A 26394-nucleotide genomic window follows, 5' to 3' on the forward strand; every position below is an offset into this window, starting at 1 on the left:
CCCGTTATATGCCAAAACTTAGACTCTTTTAAAAGAACTTTGGGAAATTAGTTTCACTTGAAAAATTTTTTGAAAAATATAGTCAACGCTCTTTTTTTGCTTTACATGTATTGTTCTGAAAGGTAACACTCACCACTTCTTCATACGAAACAAAATAGGGGTTTATATACACTGAGCATTTGTTTTTAAAATGGAGGAAACAAGCCCCTTTTTATTCTTTAAATATTTAGCACACTTCAGTTTCAAGATAATTATATGCCATTTCTATGCTAACATTCTTATACTTTTTTGTGATCAACTTTTCCCTTAACCAAAAAAGTATATTTTTTGTCAAGGGCAACTTTGAACAAAAACAAATGATCAAAAACTGACTCGAAGGCATCCGAATTTTCCGCATGAATTATGCGTTGGGAAGTAAAATGCTATATCTTTTTTTATCCCTTAACATTCAGATTCTTTGGGTTTCCCGGGTTAATAAAAATAATCTACATCAAAAAAAAAATATCACTTTACGTAAATCTTAAAGTATTTAATATAGTAAATTATGGGGGCGATAGTAAACCATTTTCAGCTTGGTTTTTGACGTTTTAAAAAAGCGTGAAGGGCACAGTTTAAAAAGCATTTCGCCCCCAAAAAAATTAAGCTATAATGTGTCCATACAAACAATCGTTTCAAAAGAGCCTCCGTGCGTAATCAGAGAGCCTACCGTCATCAAAAACGGGTGTGCAGAGGACCGCCGGGCCCCCCAAAAAAAAACCGAAATAAGGGTTTTGAATAATTTCCCTTTTCTTCGCCTATTTGTCAGTATTTTGCAAGCAAAATCGCTGATAATTAAAAAGTAAACACTACAATACATAGTAAAGACATTCTAATGTTCCGTGCTCTACTTATTTTTGAGCAGCATACCTATTATCATGGATCATATCTCGATTTTTCGTCTCCCCTACCGACCTGGACATTGTTTATAGCAAAGAATCTCAGGTGCCGACGCAAAGAAACAGCCGATATAGCAGGTTTTGCAAAGAGTCCGCCGATATGGATATGAAGTTGTCGATGGAAAACATCTTGCGACGTCAAGAAATATAGGAAACTGTATCAGTTAAAGGAAACTTTCCTTGGCAAACAAACTGATTAAAGGCTATGTATTTATCCATCTATTTTGTCACACTCTTTCAAAGACTGTATAACAATACTCCCCTAAAATCTCGCCTGTACTCTGTGTATCATTGAAGGTTCCATGTACACTGCCGTTTGTGTGTCCCTAAATTATATTATGGTACTAGTAGCATGCGTAAATGTTGAGTTCTGCTAAAGGGCGTGGTAGGTAGCGTGCATTTCCACTGCCGTCGGTGAACAGGTTCCACACAATTTGCTCAAATCAAATTTGTCTTTACAACCTTTTTAAAGGGTTTCTTTCTATTGGAAATTGGTCCCTTTTGTAAGCGGGTTTCTTTTTGCTATATTATTCTCGTCATTTGGGTGGTGTTCAACAAAATGACATACAACGGCCTTAAACTTGTCGTCGATAAACAAGTTGAATCTGCAACGAAAAAAATAATCACAATTATATAGTATTTACTAGTAGGGTGGACTTTCTGCAAGATATTTAGAGTAAGACTTTAAATATTGAAATATCAATGCCAAATTTATAAAGATACCGTTAACTGTTTTTGAGATAAGTCATATAATATCAACTTAAACAATGCTGAACATCACATAGCGTAAGAACAGAATATATATACATTTACAACTGGTAAGCATAACAAAAAGTATTGCCCACTGTTGCACTATTGTGACTACGAATTACAATTTAGGCTTATTACATAAATTACAATGGTATTAAACGTTACAAATGTCGATGTAAAAACGTCACATATCTTCAGAGTTAAAGAAATTACTGTTTTGTACTTTTAAAAGGTGATAAAATGTACATTTGCAGAGTTATTCTATAAAACTCGGTGATAATTTCATCATACACAGTACAGTAAAATGTGATACAAGTCAATACACGTACATTTGCAATCACAGTACACCATCGACGCTCATTTATCATCGATTTCTTCGTCATTTGAACATTTTCAAAGCTGAAAATTTTCACATTTTTCTTTGTATGTAGCTAAATAAACCGTACGATTCTGAATTTGATCACCAGACAATAAGTTACGATATCGAAGAAATATGCCCCCGGCCTGCATTTATCAAATGATAAAGTTGCCATTTTATCTCATATTTTAGCATTTCCTCATAAGATTGACTCATTTTACGCTTGTGAGAGCATATACACTGTATCTGGGTATTAAAAGTAATGCTCTTTTCTTCTGTAGTAGTTTAATACAATAGTAAATAGCGGGTTTACTTACCTTGTTGACGAAAACTAATCATCACTCATGAAACGGCAATATCCGGTGTACGCATCCACACCATGTGAATAAAGTTGCCAAGGCAAGCAGTATGTTAAAACATTCTTCAAATAGAAATTCTGACTTAAATATACGATGGTTTAAACAGCTGCGTTATCGTTTTTTGAGAAAGTTTCTAGTATTATCTAAAGTATCAAAAATTTCAAGCGCATTCTTTGCACTACATTGGACACATGGTCCTACTTGTATTTCTTTGGGGCAGTAAATCCAAATAATACTTCCGGTTTAAACGCGGAAATTTCAAATTACTTTTTCCTTCAGATTTTGTTATATGATAATAAGTTTCTCAAGTCTTTCAATTCAAACTAGATTAAAATTATTTACAGTTACAAACAAAGGTAAGAAATTGCCCTTCATTAAATAAATTAATATTGTCATATGTTTTCGTGATTAAAGAAAATGAATTCTATAATTTAGTATAAATTCCAAGTTCCTTACAAACCTGAAACTAGTACTGGCTACCATAACTTAACCAGGAAGGTCTAATACGGGGAGTAGAAACTCCGTATAAATCAATACATTTATCTGTATTATGCTGTCGTCCATACCTGTAAATATCAACCAGTCGTTATTTTGTTTTCGCCAATATCGATTAGCGTGTAATTAGCATATTACCTCATGTTAATCATGGAGCTATAACACTTATTGTTCAAAGGGTTTACCAGTCACATGTTAAGTGGCGATAATTAGATGATCAGAGATTTATCTAAAGGGATTCCGAAGCAAAAACAGCATGCGACTGCATGTGCTGATATGCTTAATTATTATGAATTAACTCGAGCTGGCACTTCCCTGAAGAAATATTTTACCACGTAACTTCAAACCTTTATCAAAGGGTCGATTTTTGTTGGATTTGAATAAAAAAATGGAAAATAACAGAAAGCTGACACTTTTCTTAATCTTGTAGAGCCATAATTATAAGTAATAGTTATAGTATGTGTGAGAGTGTGTTACCAGGATATATCAGAGCTAGGGGTACATCGAAGGTATTTTTCTCTGCACATATTGTCGAGGCCGGTAGGCCGAGACAGATATGTGCAGAGAAAAATACCGAGATGTTCCCCTAGCTCTGATATATCCTCAGGGATCACTTTTGGCAGATACTATTATGAGATTAATTCCCATTTGTCTTGAATCAATGAGATTTTTGACAAAATGAATGGGATTTTTTCTTTTTATAATGGGATTTTACATCGGCAGACAGCTTTTATTACACTGAAAAACAAACATCTGTTTATTTGTAAGAACAATTATCTTGTAAATAAACAAAACATATCCTTTCAGAGACACCTTTTATAACTCTAAAATTCAGTGCCAGGAATTGCTGAATAGGTTGATGAAAGTTGTAACCAAGTCTTGGGTCCACATGCCTTATTCCCCTAATGATTTTACTTCAAAGCTGCTTTGTCAAAGTTGAAGTTCAGTTATGTTTTAATCTTTCTGGACTTGATACACTTCCATTAGGTCAAAACAATGTTAAAGTCAAACTTATTTATGACCCTACCCTCAACCATTTCATATTGAAATTCGGGCGTTCAGCGTTTTTTATGAAGGGACTTCAGCGGAGGTTTCTCCACCATCTTGTTATTCTCATCGCTATTCGTCCGTGCGAATGGAGGCAGAAAGTTTGTCCTTCCAAATGCTTAAATTTTTGTTTCAATGGTATTTTGAAACATCGCGAAAACAGATTATTTTTGTCTGGTAGTCATAATCATCGGACGCTCTATGGAGATAAAAGCGAAATTCAAGCGCCTAAATGAACGTCACACGAAAATTAAGTAACGGCAAGACCACATTTCAGCGAAAAGTTGCAATTTCGGCAAAAGTTATACGGCCACGCGGATGCGATTTTTAAGCGCATTTGAGCAAAATTTATGCGATTTTCGCCAAAATAATGCGAGAATATCGCGGAATCGCGGCCAAAAGTGATCCCTGTATCCTCGTAACACACGAGCATTACATATTATAACTGTTTTATCGCATAGTTTTATCATTAAAATTTATATATTATTTTCATTTAAATTTGTTTATTATTATTTTTACTCTTTTGATTCCCTTTCTGCGCCTCGCTGACTGAAACACTAAAACTTCTGTTTTAGAAAATGTGTTCCCCAGATAAAAGTATCCAACAGATTTCTGCATGGTTTTAAATATTTGCATTTCATTGGCCAAACATATTGTAAAACTTGTTGTTTTGTTTGTAAAAAAAAATCAAATTGAGAAATCTCAGAATTTCATATATTTCATGAATTTCTGAATTTGGCGATAACTATCGAATTTTTGAAATATTCTAGTTTATTAAATTTTATTCTTTTACTTTATAAATGTAGGTGTTTGTGATAATTCTTTCTCTGTGAACTGTAAATTGGAGCTAAAATCATCTTTTCTTTGAAAGGAAAAATTTATACTCCTTTGATAGGACCTCAATAGAGAAAAAGTGTTGCGATATATATCAGAACAGTTTTACTGTGCTGATATATATCGCAACAGTTTTTTTCCAATGAAACGCTATAGAGATTTCTGTGTTGATATATATCGTAACAGTTTTGTAAAATATCAGCACAGATTTTGTAGTATTAATGTGTGTTACCATGTTTAACATACTGCAAAGATCAAAGGAAAACTGCCGCACTATGCATTAATTATTGTTTATAATGTCAGATTTCTACATACAGAAACAAACATTTCTTCTTGAACATAGGGAATATTTCAAACGAAATTGTTGTTTAAACTCCAAAAATTAGTTTAATAAATTTAAACTTATAATTGATGTGTGAAAAATACAATGTAATCACAGTATTTAAATTAAAATAACAATATTTTTTTTTAAAAAAGGCCGACAACGAAGTTACATTTAGTATTCCGAACTTTTAGATAAAACTGCAGAAAATCATCTAGGTTTAACACGCATTTAAATGGTGAAGAACAGAGTAATATCATAAACAAATATTTTCAGGCAACAGTTTACAGTTTTGACTTGCTATTTTCATTAAAATATGTCCTAATTTTTTTGTTGAGTCGGCTAAACGATGAAATCGTTTTGACGAGTCCTTGCTGTCCAGCGATTCTCTAAGTCTAAATGGACCAAATAACACAGTGAAGGGATGTAGTTCCATTAGATTTCTCAAACTTCAAACAGTTCACTGCATGAATGAAGTTAAGTTGTGTGAATTCCCTTTGCTATGACCAATATACGATGTAATCTGTCATATTTATGACTTGTAATTGTGCAATACTCGAATGTAACTCATTAAGCATAAATGTGCATTTTATGAATTGCGTAGGCTTACAAAGCTTGCGTAACATCCAGCGAAAGACAAAAAATAGTTCCACAGGGCTCCAGATAAGATGCGTATTAGCGTAAATTACGTATAGAAATAATGCAAATACGCATGTCTAATAATTTCTAAGCGTATAAAAACGTATATAAAATTACAGAAATGCACACAATGCTTTTTTAAAAACAAAATCTGAATCGTCGGGGTAACATAGCCGATCCCGATCAGCCTTAATTCTCCCACATTGAACGTATACACGCATCGTATGATTTCTATAAACTTTGCGTGGGTTTCTACACACACACACACATGAATTTTGCAGTCAGTAAACGGATAAATTATCGGAAGAAGAAGCTCTTACTGGTTTGTTTAGTTACTACAGATATTAAAAATTATTTTAATTCTTATTTTTCGAGAAATAAACAAATCGGCGAAACATTAAATTGTATTTTCTTGTAGTTTTTGAAATCGAAAGTAGATCGTCTATGTTTGGCTGCTTTCACGAAACGAAACAACTTTTTTATGAAAAGATTTAAATAAGAGGTAATTTAACCGTAAACTTCAATGTCAGATACTGCCAATTGCTGCTAAACGTCTTCGTATCATCACAATTTGTAAAATATATTGTTGAAAATGGAGGAAAGTGTAATCGTATCCGGATATAATATTTTGGGTAAATATCGAGCTGTGTTATGAAATTTTAACATTCATGTAACATACATGATAGATATTATTGTAACAGAAATGATTCTAGAATTTATTTTTATTACACCTACATATAATCTATGTCAGACTGGTATTCTAGTCCTGAGGCATGATCTGAAAGTAAAAAAAATTCCTATCTGACTGTGAAGTTTCATGAGTATAGCATAAAAAATAAAATAGTTATGAAGATTTGATGTTGAAAATGTCCCTTTCTTCGGTCCGTGAACGCGAGTTGATTTCCTATATAATATACTGGTAAAAATTTCCAGAAAAATGCGACTTTTTCCAAACTTCAATTCTTCATAACTTTTTTATTTTTTAAGATATTTCAAAAATTTAAACTGTTCTGAGTTAGGAAAACACAGCTCTTTAAGATGAATTTAATATATTTTCAATATTTTGATTCTGAAAATTTAGCTGGGGTTGCTAAAAAGATGAAGTGACAGTCATACTTTGGATATTGTAATACTAGAAAGAATCTAGATCGTAACCTTTCTGGAATTTTGACTGGTTTGGATAATTTGCTTACGATTCAGGTTCGCAAAAAAATGAAACCATCACCCATTCTGCTTTTCATGATGACACATGGCTTGATTTTTGCAGTCAGTAAGCGGATAAATTATCCCGAGAAAGAGCTCTTACTGATTTGTTTAATTACTACTGATTTTAAAAATGATTTTATTTCTTATTTTTCGAGAAATAAACAAATCGGCGAAACATTAAATTGTATTTTCTTTAGGGCTGGGTACCGCCTTGAAAAAAATACCACGGTATACCACGTTTTTTTCCTAATTACCGCGGTATATACCACGGTATACCACCATATTTATCGTACATACATATAGCTATGGTAGTGGTCATAAAAATATTGAAAAACTCTCAGAAATACTTAATTTATTATGAGCAACAACGAAGACTAGTTACTTGACTAGAATTAAAGAAAAAAAATACACTGGAATATTAACTTGACTAATGACTAGTTAGATTAATGACCCTTAGTATTTTTTACTAGCGTGTATTCGTCGGAAGACGCCATATTGTCTCTAGGGAAGCACTGGGTCACATGTATATAGGTCGCGCTCGTTTGAAGTTTGATTCGTGCACCCGTTTGATAAACCAGTAACGTTTATGAAGGCTTCATCAGATCATTTTCAAACAAAAAATAATAAATTTCGACAACATTTTCCATACTATTTATTTCTTTTTTAATAAGTGCAAATACATACTGGGATATTTTAAACTATCATCATTTAAACAAGAAGTCGGGACTCTTCGAATTTACCAGACTCAAATTAAAAACAAGTGCGCCCATGACGTCATCCATCTATACGGAATAATCTGGAGGTTTTCGAAGGTTTTGATTGGGGATCACGCGGTCGATCATACATGTTCGCATGTTCAATTGCACCATTGGGTGGTTATTTTTGGAAACTAATAATAGTAGCATGGGAATTCCAGAGAAATAAATCGGAAAATCATGCATGGTGTCAGTTGCTGTTACGGAAGGCTACATAGACAATGTAAATTAAAAATAAACAAAAGAAGGGATAATGTTGATAAAATACCGGTATTCCCCGATGGTACCGCGGTATCGTACCACGGGAAGATGGTACCACGGTTACCGGTATACCGGTAATACCGCGCACCTCTAATTTTCTTGTAGTTTTTGAAATCGAAAGTAGATCGTCTATGTTAGAGTGTTTTGACGAAACGAAACAATTTTTTTTATGAAATGATTTAAATAATTTCACCATAAACTTCAGTGTCAGATACTGCCAATTGCTGCTAAACTGTCTTCATATCATCACAATTTGTAAAACATATTGTTGAAACTGGAGATTTTGGCGGTATAAAAGAAAGTGTAATCATATCCGGATGTAATATTTTGGGTAAATATCGAGCTGTGTTATGAAATTTAAACATTAAAGTAACAGACATGATAGATATTATTGTAACAGAAATGATTCTAGAATTTATTTTTATAATACATACATAGAATCAATATCAGACTTATATTCTAGTGCTGAGGCATGACCTAAAAGTAAAAATATGAAGTGACAGTCATTCATACTTTGAATATTGTAATACTAAAAAGAATCTAGAGGTAATATTTAGAAATTGAAACATAAAATTTTCAGTTAGAAATCGCACCAAAGGCTGTATCAAGGGTCTACATTTTCAAAATTTCCTTGTGGTGATACCCCAAACCCTAATTGCAGGAGGGGGTATCCTCCCACACCCTCCCCCCATATTGCCACTTTACAGTTTGATACATTTGCCCTTTTACCACCTGCCGCAATGCCCATTTCAAAATCTGACTGCAGTTCAAAGCGGGAAGGAACACCCCTTCCCAAACCCACCCTGCTACCGACCACGTAAAAATGGCTCAAACATTTTTTCAGCCCAGTCTGGGCCTGTCTGTCTACATGAATCAAAACGGATAATTAAAAGTACATAGACTTGGGGATTACTGACATAGTTTTGAAGGGGTTAACAGGTCTGAAATAGAATAAATGATGGTTTTAACTAAAAAAGAACTGCATTTATTAATATTGGTTATCTTTTCCGAAATTGGTAGCTAGTCCGAGTAACTTCTCTTAGTTTCGAATGCGCAATTTTCCTGTCAGTGTAAACATTCATGACACTATATATTGACACTCGGCAACATTTACATATCTTTAAACGCAAAAGTAAGTATACTTTAAATTCACATCCCTTATAATATGATTGAACAATACCTAGCGTGTGACACGGTTATTGCCAGGCCCCTTATCTGTAAAATATCTGAACAGTTCTTTCGTCCATCCGTTACAAATTGTATGTGGCAATCCGCGCTATAAAATTTCAATATATAAATTTTCGTATTCAAATTTTATCATGTGCGAATATATACCAGCCGATAATTGCCTGTTTTGGTAATGCCGGAGGCAAATGTTTACTGGAAAAATATTTATAGTCATGGGCAGTATCTTAGTGTCACCTGTCAAATTGTAGTTTGTACTTTCAACATTTTCATTTTTGCGAACCACTCTTCAATTTTAGAGAAATATATTGGGTTTAAATACTTGTATAATGTCAATCAAAGTTTTACTAGGCATCGATTGAATGTCCGTTTCATCTATTGTAACAAAATCTCTGTTAAGTTGGGGAAAAAAACTAAAACCAAACTGAAACTGGTAGACTATACTACCAGTACATCAATCATTAGCCGACTCTCAGGCCCTTCAGGCCTTTGATTCTAAATACTCTGAATCAACAAGGCAAATTTCATGTAAAAAACGACATCTTTCTCTCTGTGTAAGACAAGTCTAGATTTAGCCATTTTCACAGGGCGAAAAGTAACATTAATGTAGATATTTTCCATTTAAAAACAGATGCAGGCAATAATTTCATGGCAGAACTTTTGTTTTCAACAAAAAATTAACAAATGATTTCCCAGATTTTCACTGAAAGGACGAGTTAAACTGTAAGGTGTAAATGTTTGAGTAATAGCAGAATAACCTACGGCATACGCTTCGATTGGACGACAGCATAAGATAAGATAAATGCCGGTTTCCAGTCCCCGTATCAGTTGTTCCAGACTTAACTGACGCTGTTTTTATTTTCTGATGGTCGCGTCCATTAAATCTGTAACAGCATATTATAAACATCATTCTCTCAACTGAAATTTTTTAGCTAAGGCATTAAAAAAGGAAGAACCTGTGTAATGTTGTACACTGACCCCTATAGAATAATGACCCCCTGGTCATTATTTTATATAGAATAATGACCCCTTTCTATAAAATACTGACACCCCCTATAAAATAATGACCCCCCCCCCCCCCCCCCACACACCGATTTTATCTATAAAATATTGACCCCCCCACCTAACCTATTATCATGCTCTTTATCAATTCAAGCCACTGTCGTATTTCTATTGCTTATATTTGTTGTTTCTGCTGCTGCTGCCAGGGTTTTTTTCGGCCGTTTTTATAGCCGTTATTCGGCTATATTCCCAATGCCAAAAAGTATGTATTTTTCCCAAAATTAATGTAAAAATTCACAATCTACATTCTGAAAAAAAAATTCATCAAAATTGCACAAAAATTGACCAAGTTATGGACAATTTTGTAATGGAAGTATGTTAAAAATGTTCTACAATGTGAAACAAGTGTATGAGAAAGTGCTTACACACATCCTTACTATATCCTATGGGACTAAATATTTCCCAATTTGGAACATTTACGCGTCAAAATTCCCAATTCTGGGGGTATAGGCTATGTTCCCAAATTAGCTAGAAAAAACCCTGGCTGCTGCGTCTACAGCTGACACAACAGCAGTATATCTTAGAGACCCCGCTAAGAAATAAACGTACATCTATTGAAAAATGAAATTTAAAAGGGTTTATTTGAATTATCATTGTTGTACATAAAGAGAAGTATTACAATAATAGAAGATATACCTAAGTCGTTTTAAGATTACTATAGAAATAGAGAGAACCGATATTTAGGCTGGAGGATAGTTTGGTTTTGTTTACAAGCAGTGTATTATCATCTTTTATTAGTCATCTGAAATGATTCTGGTCATGTTTTCTTGATAACAACTGAGATCATCCTTTAGAAATAAGCAAACACCTCACCATACAAACTTTGGTGAGAGATTTGGCCTACAGAAAATGATTCAAACCACTTGTCACTTACATTACAGTGATTTTGCTTAAGTATTTGGTTTGTGCTGCCGAGTGGTTAAGGTCGTTGACTCCTAATCCAGCGGCCCGGGTTCGATTCCCGGGTGGGGAAGCTGGAAATTATGAAACACATGTTTCCCACTCAACTAGAGGAGTCTTGTAAGCAACCCAGAGTTATTGAATTGAAACCCAGGCATCCTCGCCGCCTGAAAACTAGCCATTTCTGGCTATCTAAAAGAGGGTGTTAAACTGAATATGAATAATATGGATATGAACAAATTTATAAAATAAGAAATAGGGGTCCCACCGTGAATTTTTTCACAAACAGCAATTAAATTAAGATTTTGTAACATTGAAACTTGTGTTGAAACGTCAGATGACGTTTAGGCTACTTCAGTGATGCGCGCGATGCAAATGTATGCTTCTACCACAAATATTTCATGGAAAGAGCCCCTTTTTTATTTCATAAATTAGTTCGGAATTTTCATAGTAAAAAGACTGCGTAAGTCGTTAGTAAATTGAATTGTTTTCTGTCGACCAAATCGTCCACCGAAGCTCGTATGGTGCTACTCAAGATTGAAGAATCGCGCATTTTTAGAACATTTAACGCCATCATAGTGACATTTTATGAAATTTCCAATTGAAACACTGACTTATATCATTCTGTTTCCCTTGTCATGACTAAAGCATAAAATTGCATCTCTGACATTTTTGAGTGTATATATTTTGTGTTTTGTTGCTGCAATTTAGTGTCATTGGCAGGCCTCTGTGTATTGAAACCGATGTCAGGGTAAATATTTCCTCACACCTGTTCACATCATATTTCCAGCGATTTCAGCTCTTATTTAAAATTATGAGCTATATTCAACGCATTTGAAGTTTCTACATGAATATTAATGTCTGACTTGTTGGAGCAAGTAAGTCTGACCAGTATTTAAGGACTTTTTTTATTTTTCAATGTTTTCGTATTCCTAATGTCACGTACAGGACTCGATAATTAAAATGGGGAGAAAATGTGTAGGCGGCTGGATAGCTCAATCGGTAGAGCATCGGAACGGTATTCCGAGGCCCTGGGTTCGAGTCCCAGTCTGGCTGCATATTTTTCTCACCCTGTGACACAATAAAATAAAGTACAAAGCCGGAACTGACGTAATGTTGTTAAAAGTCACCATCATGTCCCGCTAAAAATCAAAATACATATATGATTCACAGGGAAAACCCCTAGATGACAGGTGAGGTGACAAGTTACTGGATGACTAGAATGCAGACTTAATCCTTTAACAGATGGCTAGAACTCAGGCCAGTGTTGGCAAAAAGCCGGTTAATATGAGTATTGATGGGGCCGGCGGTCAATACCAGTTAAAACCGGTCAATACTGGTCGATTCAATATTATGGTTATTCTTGGTTGGTCAAAACTAGTTTATTCAACACTTTTTCATTAAGTACATTCACAGATTAGCACAGGCTGTAACAGTGATATGAAAATAATCAAGCAACTTGAATGATATAAAGACGTTTTAGTGATCAATACTGGTCGATTCAATTTTGGTCCTTAGTAATGTGTCCTGGTCAGACTCCATTTTGGAAAATATAATTAGACTGGTCAATACTAGTTTATTATTATGGATGTTTTATTTTCTTATAGTTAGCCTGGATTTTAAATTGAATAATGATTTTATTATTATAAAATAAACACAGTGAAATTGACAATACTGGTCAATTCAAACTTTGGACCTATGCAATATTCCTGATCAGTACTTGTGGTTACTACGTTCAAGCATTTAGAATAATATCATGACAGCTTATCAGTGACTAGATAAACAGGCCAGCAACATACCTATTGTATATTGTAAGACATGGTGTCAGTTAGGCAATGTGACAACTGCTATCAAAACACAAACCATTTCCATGAAAGTGTCCATGTGTTCACAGGAATTTTTTATATAATTATTTATACTAGTAAAAATAATTAGATTCATCACTTGTGAATCAAACACTTACTGCTTTAGTTTATGAAATACTTTCTACCAATAACACGCTGGATAACCAGCTATGGTAGCAGATGGCGGTTTTTTCTAGTACTTCGGACTTCCGAGCGATGTGGCCAAGTCAGACGGCTTCCGATATCTTACGAGATGCAGACCTGAAAATAAAAAGATACCGGTTTACATCTTACTTGAAGAAGAAATAAAATACATAGTAAACTTCATACAAAGCATAGATTTTTAAATCCACAAGCCACCTGAAAGATAATTTCAGCCCGCGAAAATACATGACATTTCAGCCCAAATTAGCCATATCTCCAACTGGCCTTAAAATGTTAGGGGAAATGATAGAGCCAAATGGCCACTTGCATTCTGTACTCAGTTTCAAGTATTACTTGCAGAGCTGGACAAAAATACCGGTCAACCGATTACTTTTTTCACTATTTTCAACTGTGTGAGGCCTATATGACATTTGACAGTTCACGAGACGCTCAATGCTGATAGTGGTATATACGCATTTCAAGCAGTTATATGAAAATGATGCCATCAAGCTTACATTCGCATCTGCCAGAATTTCTGCAACATACCATTCTTAAACTTGTTAATCACAAACTCACATCAACAATTATTTCAAACATCAAAACAGCCTTCACTTCAAGGTTTTATCTCTAATGACAGATTTTGACCCCGGCCAATTCGAATCTGTGGCTGGAAACTACCAACTGCTACCTATCCTGACGCCCGCTGGAAATGTAACCCAGCTGTAAATCGGTAGGTAAAGTTTTTCATTTATTTCTATTAAAATGAAGCCAATTCTTGCAAATCAACCTGACAGTTTTGTCAAGGAATGACCATGGCTTACATTTACAATTTCTGGGCCAAAAAAGATCGTTATGTTTTGAGATATTCGCTAACAATTTCTTCAGTTTGAAAAATCGAGCAAAAATCCGAAGTTTTGCGTAAATTGTTTTGTTTATGAACAACCTGTGAAATTTTTTATCATCTGGTTTAACAGATGTGTCCTTTCGGAACATATGTGTGAAGTTTCCAGGTTCTACGTTATTCCTGAAAAAGTATATTAGCCGTTAAAAAGGCATGGTCGAGAGAAAAAGACTGTCGAAAACGGCCGCTGTATTTGAAATAGGCAGTCGTTGAAATCAGCTGTTGGCTATCGAGAATACAGCTATATAAAAGTAAAAAAACTGTCTTGTAGACATGTTAATGCCCCGTAGTGTCTCTTCTTTATGTATATTTTGTATCTGTTTAGTCTGTCTGTGTTTTTGTGATTTCTTTCATTTTTCATTTGTGTAAAATGTGTATACTTGCAGTCAGTAAACAGTTTGTATATACTTATAAATGTATGGTCCTTGTTGCCATGTCGAGTAATTCTGGTTGATTTCATTATCATTGTCCTTTTGGTTTAGGGTCTAAAAGTTGCTTTGTTCCTTTCGTCCGTCCGTCCGCCCGCAGTGTCTTGTCCGGGCTCTGATTCTACATGCATGGACTGATTTTTAAGTATTGATTTTTAAACTTCAAACATGTGTTACCGATGATACTTGAACTGGTTGTAAGTATTAGTGAGGCCCATTCATTAATGACCACCTCCAATGTCAGTATAACAAAAAAAATCTTTAACACAGAGCTATAAATAAGTATTTTGTGTCAGACTGGCAATTCCTACATGCATATAGACAAAATTTCAAATATATTGTGTTGTATAGTAGAACTTTTATTTTCATGTGGTTTTATTTGATAGCTGACTGTGTAAGATCGTAAACAAGCAAAGAAGAGTTCCGATCTTCCTTGTTATATGTTGATTAAAGCTACATGTGGCTGCCATGTTAAGAAATAACTGATTAACAGTCAGGTGAGATTTTGCAAAGTTCTGCTTATTTAGATCTGAAACAATCGTTTGCCTCTATACATCAACAACTTGCAGTTTTAGACCATGAATAAACTGTTGAAAAGTTATTTATGAATAAAACAAAATGGCAGATTTACATTAGGAGCAATTAATTAATTATGTATGTGCAAATAAGATCATACACCTATCAAGAACACTTTTCGAAACAAGAACGGGCATTTGAGATTCATTAAAGATACTGAATTCTTCAAACGAAATTCAAAGGACTGACGACCAGAAGGAATCATATTTGCACTTGCAAAACCTGAGGTGAAATTGCTTTCTGCAGTAGCCTGGAGGCACCTGTAGTGGTTTCCCTCCACCATCAAAAGCTGGCAAAATGGCAATATGTACTATACTGCTTCGGTGTAACTGCAAAAAAAAATATGGTTGGCTTTCGCATGGCGGAAAAATGGCAAGAACGCGTGAACTAGGTTAAAATTCAGCCTGGGTGTGAAGGAATATAGTCCTAAAGCCTCTTGAAATGAAAGTGCCATTTTTAAAAATAATTACGTTTTCGTCAAATCACTGCCAGTTATACTTTTTACATACAAAAGTATTCAAAATCATCGGAGTTAATTGATAGTCTATAAATGTTAACATCCGAGTTCAACGACAGCACTAGCGGCCGTTTTCGACAGTCTTTTTTTTCGACCATGCCTATTTAACGGCTAATATTCTTTTTCAGGAATAACGTAGAACCCGGAAACTTTACACATGTGTTCCGAAAGGACAAATCTTTAAACCAGATGATAAAAAATTTCACAGGTTGTTCATAAACAAAACAATTTACGCAAAACTTTGAATTTTTGCTCGATTTTTTCAAACTGAAGAAATTGTTAGCGAATATCTCAAAACGTAACGATCGTTTTTGGCCCAGAAATTGTAAATGTAAGCCATGGTCATTCCTTGACAAAACTGTCAAGTTGATTTGCAAGAATTGGCTTCGTTTTAATAGAAATAAATGAAAACCTTTACCTACCTATTTACAGCTGGGTTACATTTCAGGATAGCCGGTTATCCAGTGTGAATAAAGTTCAATTAAATTAGCAGTTTTTCCATTAATCGTGACATTTTTGTAGAAAAATAATTTATCTTTGTAATCTAATCTAAAAGAAAATGTTCAATGACCAGTAAAAATTCAACCAATTTTGACCAACTTACCTTACTTAGTAAGCACAATGAATTACTGATGTATTTTTTGTCTGTTTCAGTGGTGGAGGTAGAGGAGAGTACCCATATCCCTAGATATTAACTGATGCTGTCTCACTCAAATATTGAAATATTTATTTACAGAAATTGTATTCAAGAATGTCGGGTGAAGTTGATCTTGCGTCACAGCTGCATACCTGGGCAGTGAAGGAGATGCATTTCTACTCACAGGGGGCATCAACGAAAACCAATATACCAACAGTGGAAGATTTTAAAATGTAAAAGTCTTTCTATATACAACTAAAATTTGAATGGAGTTTTAGATAGTGCTCTATTTGTAGTATTCATTACCAAAGAACATGTAATGAGTACATTTAATGGTTAAATTTTGCACATTACAAACATACATTATTTGAGAATTCAAGCACTTTGTAATTTACAGTGTAGATGTATGCTTTACAAAATATCTTAAATTCTTTAGTAAAGTACACTGAAAAAGGCTTTTTTAACAAAATTTTGAAAGGGGCATGTGCCTGTCTATTTTTTTTGAAAATTGGAAGAAAAAGTGCTATTTCCAAACAAAAATTTGGGAAAATTTTGAGTGGTAATGTTAAAATTGCAAAACAAGGTTTACAAACCTTAATTAAACAGAAATCAAACACCTTTCGAAAGCTTTGATAGCTATATCTTGTCGGCCTAGGCTCTACAGACTACAATTATATTTCCCAGTCTTACGCATCTTTCAATATCCTGTCTCGTAACCTTCATGATTTGTGCACTCTGTCTCTATGTTGAGTCTCATCTATCATTTCAGTGAGTTTTTATAAAAGTATTTGGCTTTATAACTTTGAATACTTGTTTTATTTAGCTGATTACGGTTTTAATTATGTGAAGGTCGACTCTGGTAACATATAAAATCTCTTTTCCTGTACCAAACCGTAAAATTATAGTTTTCGAATAATAATAATAATAATCGAATAAGTCCAACAGTTTTATCCGATCTTCACCAAAATTGCTGACAATGTTTTTTTTCCGGTTAACAAGGCATATATCATCAACATAATTACCTTTATGGTACATAACTGAATATTTAGACAGTATTTTAGGCGTATTTTGTGACAGTCTTGCACTCTTGTTAAATATAAAGAGAGAATAGATTACCTGAGCTGTGAATAAATACACAGAATTTCACATAATCCCAGTATTTAGAGTACCTCATATACAAAATAAGAATCGGGTACTTAACATTACAAGGCACGTATTTTAGCCCATACCGTTATTTGAAAATGATGTGCTCTTATCACTGATGCAAGTAACAAACTGACTATTTTGTCTTAGCTCAATTTTCAACCAAATTTGGAAACTCTGAATATGTACAAAAAGAGGTTTTAAGTACATCATGTTAGACCTCATCTGAGAGTTCAATAAAAAAAATAGTGAACAAGTCCCTAAAGATGTTAGTAACTTATGATTGTGTGAAGATAGAAGTTTTGTAATGAAATGTTAAGAGCGCTTTATTTTGATATTCAGGTCAATGTAAATTTATGTAAATTACTTTGAATGCTGTTCTTGAATTGAAAGAAGACCTAATGTTTTGTTTTCCAGGTTATGTAAGGGTCCAAATGCAGCTATATGGAAGTGGGTTATAGCACATGTACGCTCCACTGAGTAAGTCTTGTTTTAGTCTGTAGTAATTTTCAAACTTACTCCTAGGTATCTGACTCCGATTGGGATAATACTCAGCTTTTCAAACAACTTCTGGTTTTCCTTTATTATGTTAATCAAATAAGACTCTTTAGAAGACATTTTTCATTCAGTTTAGTATGGTACAGGTATTGAGTGTACAGATATTGAATGGATTTCAAGATCTCTTACGCTTCCTTCAAATTTTGTAATTTTTACAGGTAGGCAGACTGAATCCTGCACTTTGCTTTGGTGAAAATAAGCAAGAGTTGCCAGTGGCCAGTGCTATTGTTGAAAGTGATTGGTTCAGTAACTTTTAAGTTATTTTGTCATTTTAAAGTATTAAAATAATACTTTAACATAAAATGTATGTTTGCTTTCATTTCAGGACTGTGAGAACTGTAAAAGGAAATCTTGCCCTGTATCCTTTACATTTTGTTCGAATGGTTTCATGAATATGACAGCTGACTCATTTTATTATGTGCTTTTGACTAGTTATTCTTGGCTATACTGGAGCCCTAGTAGTAAATGTTTTATGAGTGATTTCAGCCAGTATATAAAAAGACAGCAGGCTGTCAACTGATTCCTATATTCCTATATTTTCCTATATTTTGGATCAAAATCCTATATTCTGAAAAACCTCCTATATTTCCTATATTTTCCTATATTTTGAAAAATATTCCTATATATTTTAGTAAAGTTCTTGCCGATGAATAAGAGAGTAAATCTTGGTTTGATACTGCTTTTGGATTCTTTATTTTATAGGTAAGAAAATTCCCATGTCTGCCACAGCATCACCATCCTTAAGATAATGTTGTTTTGCTCTTCTTCATCATCTGTATGGTCACTTTGCAAGGCAGTGAAACAGGACATGGGTCTTTCAGGTAAATCAAAGTCTCATTCAGACATTTTCTTTCAGATACTCCCCAATGATGAAATACAAGGCAAATCTCTGAGATCTCTGACATCAAAAAGGTATAGTAAAGATGACAGACTGGTGCAGAAGTACCATGTCTGTTTTAAATATACAGTTCATGCAGTTTTACCAAAATTCAAAGTTTTCATTTACTGAATTGTCAACAGGAAAATTTTCTCAGAGACTGAGAACACTGCCGCGTCACTGCCCAAAAAGTGTTGACCAAGGAAAATGATAAAACAGTGACTGCTACAGCCTCTGGAGCATCTAATAAACCAGCTACTGTAGGTTCAAGCGATATTGAGCAGAGGCAAATACAACATGTATTCACAAGTCACCCTTTGAAACATCAAGTCACAGAATCTGAGCTGTTGTGGTGTTTTAAAGTAGCAACTGCTGATTTTTCATTCAGATCATGTGATGACCTTGACAAAGTGTTTCAGAAGATGTTCATGTGTGATATTGCTGATCGGTTTTCTTTGTCAAGGACAAAAGCATCATACATAGTTTCAGAAGCCATAAGACCATTTTTGACAGAAGCAATTGTGAAGGAAGTTATAGATGGAAATTTAGGGTATGTTCTTATGTTTGATGAAACTACTACAGCACAGCAATGTAGACAAATGGACATACTGATAAGAGTTTGGAGCAATATTGAGGGAGAAGTGTCTGTGAGGTTTTTGAAAGCTTTTCACTTTGGCCATGCAACAGCTGACATTGTAAGTGAAGCTTTCCTTAAATTAGGGAATGATTTTGAAGTAGACCTACCCATGAAGAATTTGATAAGTCTCTCATCTGATGGCCCGAATGTCAACAAATCCATTCACAGAAAAGTCAATGAAAGTTTGAAAGCAGATGGCAACCTGGGTTTGCTTGTCTTTGAACCCTGCAACCTCCATACAGTGCACAATGCTTTAGAAAAGGTCTCAACTGTTTTGGAAGTGATGCAGAAGAGTTAACTTTTGACATGTATCAGTTCTTCAAGCAGCAGCCAGTCAGAAGAGAAGATTTTAAAGACCTTCAACTGGAGTATGACATGGATGAGAGCCTGTTCCTAAGACATGTACCAAGCAGATGGTTGACATTGTTGCCAGCCATGACCAGAGTATTAACAAACTAGAGGGTAAGTGTGGATTATTTCACTGTCCAAGTCTGCACGAAAACAGCTTGAGAGCAATGAAAGGTACAGAAGAATATGTTGTGGGCTTTGTATCAGTCTTCTGTCTTGTCTGGATTGTGATGCTGTTGAAGAGAATGGTAGACATTCTAGACATTGATTAATGTAGAAACAGTAAAACAGTAAGTGTACAGGTAAGAGCAGGTAAGAGAGTTAGTATATGTACCAGTAAATGAAAATATATGTTGTTGAAAACTCCTATATTTTGCCTCAAAACTATCCAAAAACTCCTATATTTGTTGTGAAAATATTGCTATATTCTTCCTATATTTTGGAGAAGACCTGGTTGACAGCCTGAAGACAGGAATAGCCTAATTTTAGTATCATAGTTGTGAGAATAAGCATATACACATTGCTAATACACTTGGAGGTGCTGGGTATCATAAAACTATAGCATACATGAACAGATAATTTGCTCAGACAAGTCTATATTAAAATAGCCTGTACTCTGAGCCTGTGGTAATGTTGCATCAACCCCTTTCGCAGTTCTTTGCTCACCTGAGCACAAAGTGCTCTGGGTGAGCCATTGTGATCGCTCACCATCCGGTGTCCATGCAGCCACACTTTCCTTTAAACAACATCTCCTCTGAAACCATTTGGTGAAAGTTGATGAAATTTGGCCTAGATGTTCCTTGGGTGGTCCTCTTCCAAAGTTGTTCAAATGGTTCTACTTTGTTGAACATAGGGGCCACCAGGGCTAAAAACAGAAAAACCTTTGAACGACATCTAAATGCCTGGTCCGATTTTGAAATGATTTCATATAAATGGTCCTTCTGTAACCCTCTACAAAGATTGTTAAAATTTTTACGATTCGTCAAAAAGGTGACGTGTTCACTTTTTCCTACATGTATATATTGGAAACTCAAAATCTTCTGGTATGAAACAGCTTGTTCGATTTTGAAATGATTTCACAAATGGTCCTTGTGTGACTCTCTACTAAGATTGTTCAAAATATTTTGATTCGTCAAAAAACATGGCCACCAGTGGGGAAGGTCAAATGTCTCATAGGACTAGGTTTTTGATAATATAGTTACTGGTAATGGAACCTGGGTTTATTATTTTGTACCAAAGCGGAAGTATTCCAACAGAATTTGGGTCACCAAAAATGCGAGACGCCCAGGTATTGCCAAACGAATACGAAAGGTGAAGAAGGTTTTGTATGTATTTTTTTCACTCATAAGGGTCCAATCATTCAAATTCCGGTACCAAAAGGCAGTACGGTCATAGGAAAATTCTATAAAAAAAGTTGTTCTAAGAAAATTGAAGAACTACTACAAAAGTCGCCGCCCCAAAACAGGACTTAAGTACCTCCGACTTTTGCATGATAATGCACCCGCTCACAAGGCACGCATTGTGACCGAGTTTTTGGAGTCAGAGGTTACCGTCCTTCCACACCCTCCGTTTTCGCCAGACCTTGCCCCCCTGTGACTATTTTCTGTTTCCCAAACTTAAATAACATCTGTCTGGAAAGAGATACAAATCGAGAAATGCCCTTGGATCTGCAGTTTATCAGTATCTGATGGGTGTTCCCATAGAAGAGTATGAACAATGCTTCCAAAAGAGGATTGACCGGCTCAAAAGGTGTATTCAGGCTGACTGAGAGTATTTTGAAGGGCAGAGCAAGTTAAAATGATCAGAACATTTGCAGTATAGGAGAACCGATGCAAGTGACATTACTTTTTGAACACCCCTCGTATATATAAACTTGTTAATTTTATGTTTTGATATCTTCCTAAAAATTCAAGAATGAATTTTTGGTCAAGTGTACCTTTTAATTTGCCTATTTTAACTGCTCCAATTTGCATTTACCTTTTCAGCTAAAAAAACAGATGTACTTAAATATGATCAGGCCTCATCGTTGCTTGCCAAAATGTAGGAAGTACAGTTGCAGCCATTCTAACGTTGCCACTGCATGGATCTGCTTTTCTGCACAAAAGTTTTGAAAAATCTGGTATCAGATTCTTGGTAATTCATATTGACTTTACCACAGAAATTTTGGTTTTCTGATTTGTGCTATTGTATATTCCTTGACATTGCTCCCAGTAAGAGCAAGACCTCCAGACAGTCATATAGAGTAAAGTATGGTGAGAGTGGGGAGCAGTTTGAGCAGACTAAACATGACTTACTGGATAGGAGAGCTGCTCTGTCAGGGGAGATAACTACTACTCTCAGGGATATAGGACACCTGGAACATGAAGTTGAAAGAATTACAACAGATATCTCAGAAACAGGTATGAGTATATGTAATTGTGCAAAGTTATCCCCATTTGATTCTACCCAAGAGACTGTTATGTCTTATGTTACATATTTTCCATAAGAAGGACACCTTTAAGAGCATGCAGAATTAATACAAGTTACTAATAGGCTTGTTTAACAGGCTTGAACAGTGTTCATTCTAGGTCGCGCCATGGGGCCATTGGCGCGTATTTTACCATATTGGCGCATGAATGTTTTCTCTATAGCGCCCATCAGGCACACACTTTCAGAAGACAAAATTCTCAATCTGTTTACGATTAGCCATATGCGCCGACTTCCAGAAGTTGTGAATCGAATACGACTCTGACGTAACGCGCATTTTCATTGGTCGGTGTTAAAAAGTAGCCAGTCTCCGGTCGCCTAACAACAGGTAGCTTTTAATGTTGCTATGCAATGGCGGACAAAAACACAGTAAATGTTGCAATTCGAAGAAAAAAGAAATCCAATTTTACGTTTTTCTCTAAACGTCCAAAAATAGCAGACGACGGAGAACAAATTTCTAAAGAAAGATGACATGTCCGAGACCGCTAGATTGCTCAATAGTGTAACCACTAAGCCAAAATCAGGCCACAAACATTCATTCCATAGTAAATGGCTGTTGGACTTTCCGTGGTTAGGTTTAAATAACGATAAAAATATTATGACTTGTAATTATGTTTTAAGAACAGCGAAAGTAATACTTTGAACTCCGTGTAAGAAAAGTGTTAAAGATACAGCCTTTCATTTCAAGTTAATCAAGTTTTTCTTTCATGACCCCTGTTTTTTTCAAATGTCCCCAACTTTTTGCCTCCATGGGGTCCTTTGACCCCACTTAAAAAAATTCTGGAATGACCTCTGTTGAATATTGAACCCAACCCCCACCTTAAATCTCCAACTGCCACATCTAAAATCTAAAAAAACAAAGCCAAAAACAATAATACATGAATTGCCAAGTTTCAACTAAAATTTAAAAATAAAAGTTCATCTGGAATAATAATAATTGCAAAGGATTTGTGGTCTAGCATTATAAGATGATATTTCATTGCATCAGTTAATTATGCCCCCCACATTTATGTATTCGGAGGGACGGACGTATGTATATCCTAAAATCTTGTGTGTCCAACTCTTCCCACACATTTAGCCTGACTTGCTTCAGACTTTCACAGATGAACAGGCTTGATGTGCAGATAGCCATTAACTAAAGCAAGAAATGTTTGCTGTGACTTTTTTTACTGCAGTTAGGTGTAAAAAAAACCACATTTTTTGTTTCCAGTATCCTGACATACCCAAAATTTCTGGGCCGACCTAAATGTTTTTGTGGTCTTGGAGAAATTATTTTTCAACTTTTTAACAATCTTAAAAATCTTGTGTGTCTAACTCCTCTCACACTATTGAAAGGATATGCTTGATGAAGGACCTTTATGTCAAGGTGACCATAAATAATGAACTGTTTTCTGTGGCTGTTTTTTTCTAGAATTATGATTGTTTTCTAATTTCACAAAATAGGCCATAGTGAAGAAATTTGGTGTGTTCAACTCCTCTTACACTTTCTGTAGGAATTAATTCAAAGTTGCTCAGGTGCATGACCTTATCTGAACACAATTTGCTTCAAAGTTTTGGTCAAACATCCTTCATGTGAAGATGGTCTCATACTAAAAATTTGCTGTTTAGAGATGGCAGAGTATGCCAGTATGGGGAAGCTTTGTCCAATGGACACAAATTAGTTTTATAATTTCCAGTTTCAATTGATTGTGCTGTCAATTCAGTATTGAATTGATAAATGAAATATAAATACATAGACATGATCTGTACATAAAGATCCAAATTTGGCTACCCCTATAGAGCCTCAGTCAAACTGTAGCAAGTCAATATAATTATGCTATCAGCTGTTATGATTAAATATAAACTGTGACTATAGATAAACTAGAAGATACTTTTATGCCCAGTTTATTCACTATTGCTATCATTTTTCAGAACATGCATACGAGAAAGAGAAGGACTGTGTTAACAATACACGAAGAAAGGCAGCACTGTTACAGGTGTATTCTCAGAGCTGTACAGATATGATGTCACAGTACGGAGAATACAGCAAAGTTATCAATGCCAAAGTTAATAACATCAAACAGAGAGCACAGTATGTTTATCCTACATATAGCAGGCATTTAGGGCAATAATATTTATAGGTTATTTACTTTGTATGTGGATATATGCACGAGTTCTGCAGCGGCAATATTATCCGTGAAAGAACGAGTGCGTATATCCACATAAAATGTTGATAACCTTTTTATTACATACCCACAATCAAATAATTATTTTATGTCTAAATTATCGTCATGATATGGAAAAATATTGCACGATCGCGGTCCATTGAAACCCAATGGAAAATAATTTAAGGTATGTAATAAAGTCTTAAATTGCATTTGCATTCATGAAGACCATAGATCTAGCTAAGGTCTGCCTAACTGACTAGCTAGTCAAGCTCCATAAAACATATACTTTGCTGGCAGATTTATTACATTATCATTTTAGTTACCGTTTAAATAAAAAATATGGAGAAAACCATATTACTTCTGTAGAAATTGTTTGCCTTACATTGATAAGTTATAAACTATGAAAATTAAGGCCACATGCAAAAATTAACCATGTCAACTGAGTGATGTAATGACTCTCATTCACTGTGTGCAGTACATACCAGTGCTGCTTAAGGATAACATGGTGTAATAGCCATATTTCATATCTCGTAACTGGATGGTAACATTTAAATGAAATTTGGTCACTGTAAAGACATTCAAAATTAAAAACGTTTCACCAAGAGAATTTTCGAATTTTATCATTTTTGGGAGAGATAATCAGTATTGAAGTTAACATTGATGCCTATGGGAAATATAGAATTTCTTTAATTATGAGACTTTGAACTTGAGTTTCGAGAAAATTTTGCGGTAGAAAGCTGCATTATATGCTTCTGATACAAATATAAAAATGAAATCTAAAATTCCCCGTAGAGAAAATTATTATTTTCTAGTTTTCAGGCGAGATAACTCATGAAAAACCAAAATTATCAGGGGAGGTAATCTAAAGGAAATTTATTAGAATTTCTGTCACTATATAACTTGTCAATATGCACCTTACTTCTGTCATTTGACATTTTCAGAGCATACATTATCAAGTCGTATGTACGCTTTTGGTGAAATTGAGGCCTATTACGGGTAGTCATCCTTAAACAATGCTTGGGAAGGAGATAATCTCTATAATTATTTAAAGTTAAAGTAAATAATAAGGGCTTGAAGTTGATGATGCACCCTTCAGAGAAGATTAGGTATATTGTTTTGCTCATGGTTGGTCTGTAGGTTGGTCAGCATCAGTTACCAAATGCCATTGATCACATACCTCTCAGTATTTGGTTCAAAGTCAGTTATTCTCAAGTCTTTTTATTTAAGTCACTGCATATATACAACATAATATTAGTAGTACCTATTGCAGAATGTTGAGTTTTGATAGTTATACTCTAGGGGTCAGAGAAAAAATCTTTAGCTTATTCGTGCTTTTTGTGCCCCCACCCCACCTCCTCCTCCCCTTTATGAGTGGTGGGGCCATAGAGATTCGGTCTTGTTCGTGCATCCGTCCGAAGTTAGTTACGCGCCTAGCTCAAAAAGTATATGATATAAATTAATGAAACCTTCCATGAGTCTTTTTTCGTCTGCCTCCGCCCCTTATTTCCAGAGTTATGGCCCCTGAAATAATCAAAACGCACATTTTCACCTTGTGATGCACCTAGCTCAAAAAGTATTTGATATAGATTGATGAAACCTTGCATGAGTGTTAATCATGATATGAACTTGTGCACCTTCTATTTTTCAACTGGCTCCATCCCCTATTTCCAGAGTTATGGCCCCTGAAATAGTCAAAAATGCACATTTTCACCCTGTGACATGCTTAGCTCAAAAAGTATGTCATATAAACTGATGGAAACTTGCATGAGCCTTTATCGTGATATGAACTTGTGCATCTCCTATTTTTCATCTGGCTCCATCCCCTATTTCCAGAGTTATGGCCCCTGAAATAGTCAAAAATGCACATTTTCACCCTGTGATGTGCTTAGCTCAAAAAGTATGCATAACTCTTTGTCATTAAATAAACTTGCGCATCTCCTATTTTTCGTTTGACCGCCCCCTTTTTCCAGAGTTATGGCCCTGAAATAGTCAAAAATGCACATTTTCACCTTGCGATGCTCCTAGCTCATATCATAAAGTATTTGATATAAATTGATGAAAAC

General features: G+C 34.9%; 1 protein-coding gene across 1 annotated transcript in view; it reads left to right on the top strand.

Annotated features, from left to right (window-relative positions):
* Window positions 1–2593: 2593 nt before the first annotated feature.
* Window positions 2594–26394, top strand: part of LOC128551513 (uncharacterized) — a gene marked incomplete at its 3' end in the record, with an annotated part of 60296 nt that continues 36495 nt past the window's right edge. The window contains exons 1-6 of the mRNA XM_053532402.1: window positions 2594–2758; window positions 16255–16388; window positions 17716–17778; window positions 18182–18214; window positions 21930–22117; window positions 24096–24255. Of these exons, the coding sequence (XP_053388377.1) occupies window positions 16270–16388; window positions 17716–17778; window positions 18182–18214; window positions 21930–22117; window positions 24096–24255 (563 nt within the window). The remainder of the gene's footprint in view (window positions 2759–16254; window positions 16389–17715; window positions 17779–18181; window positions 18215–21929; window positions 22118–24095; window positions 24256–26394) is intronic.

Source organism: Mercenaria mercenaria, unplaced genomic scaffold (assembly GCF_021730395.1).
Source record: "Mercenaria mercenaria strain notata unplaced genomic scaffold, MADL_Memer_1 contig_1198, whole genome shotgun sequence".
Taxonomy (NCBI): domain Eukaryota; kingdom Metazoa; phylum Mollusca; class Bivalvia; order Venerida; family Veneridae; genus Mercenaria; species Mercenaria mercenaria.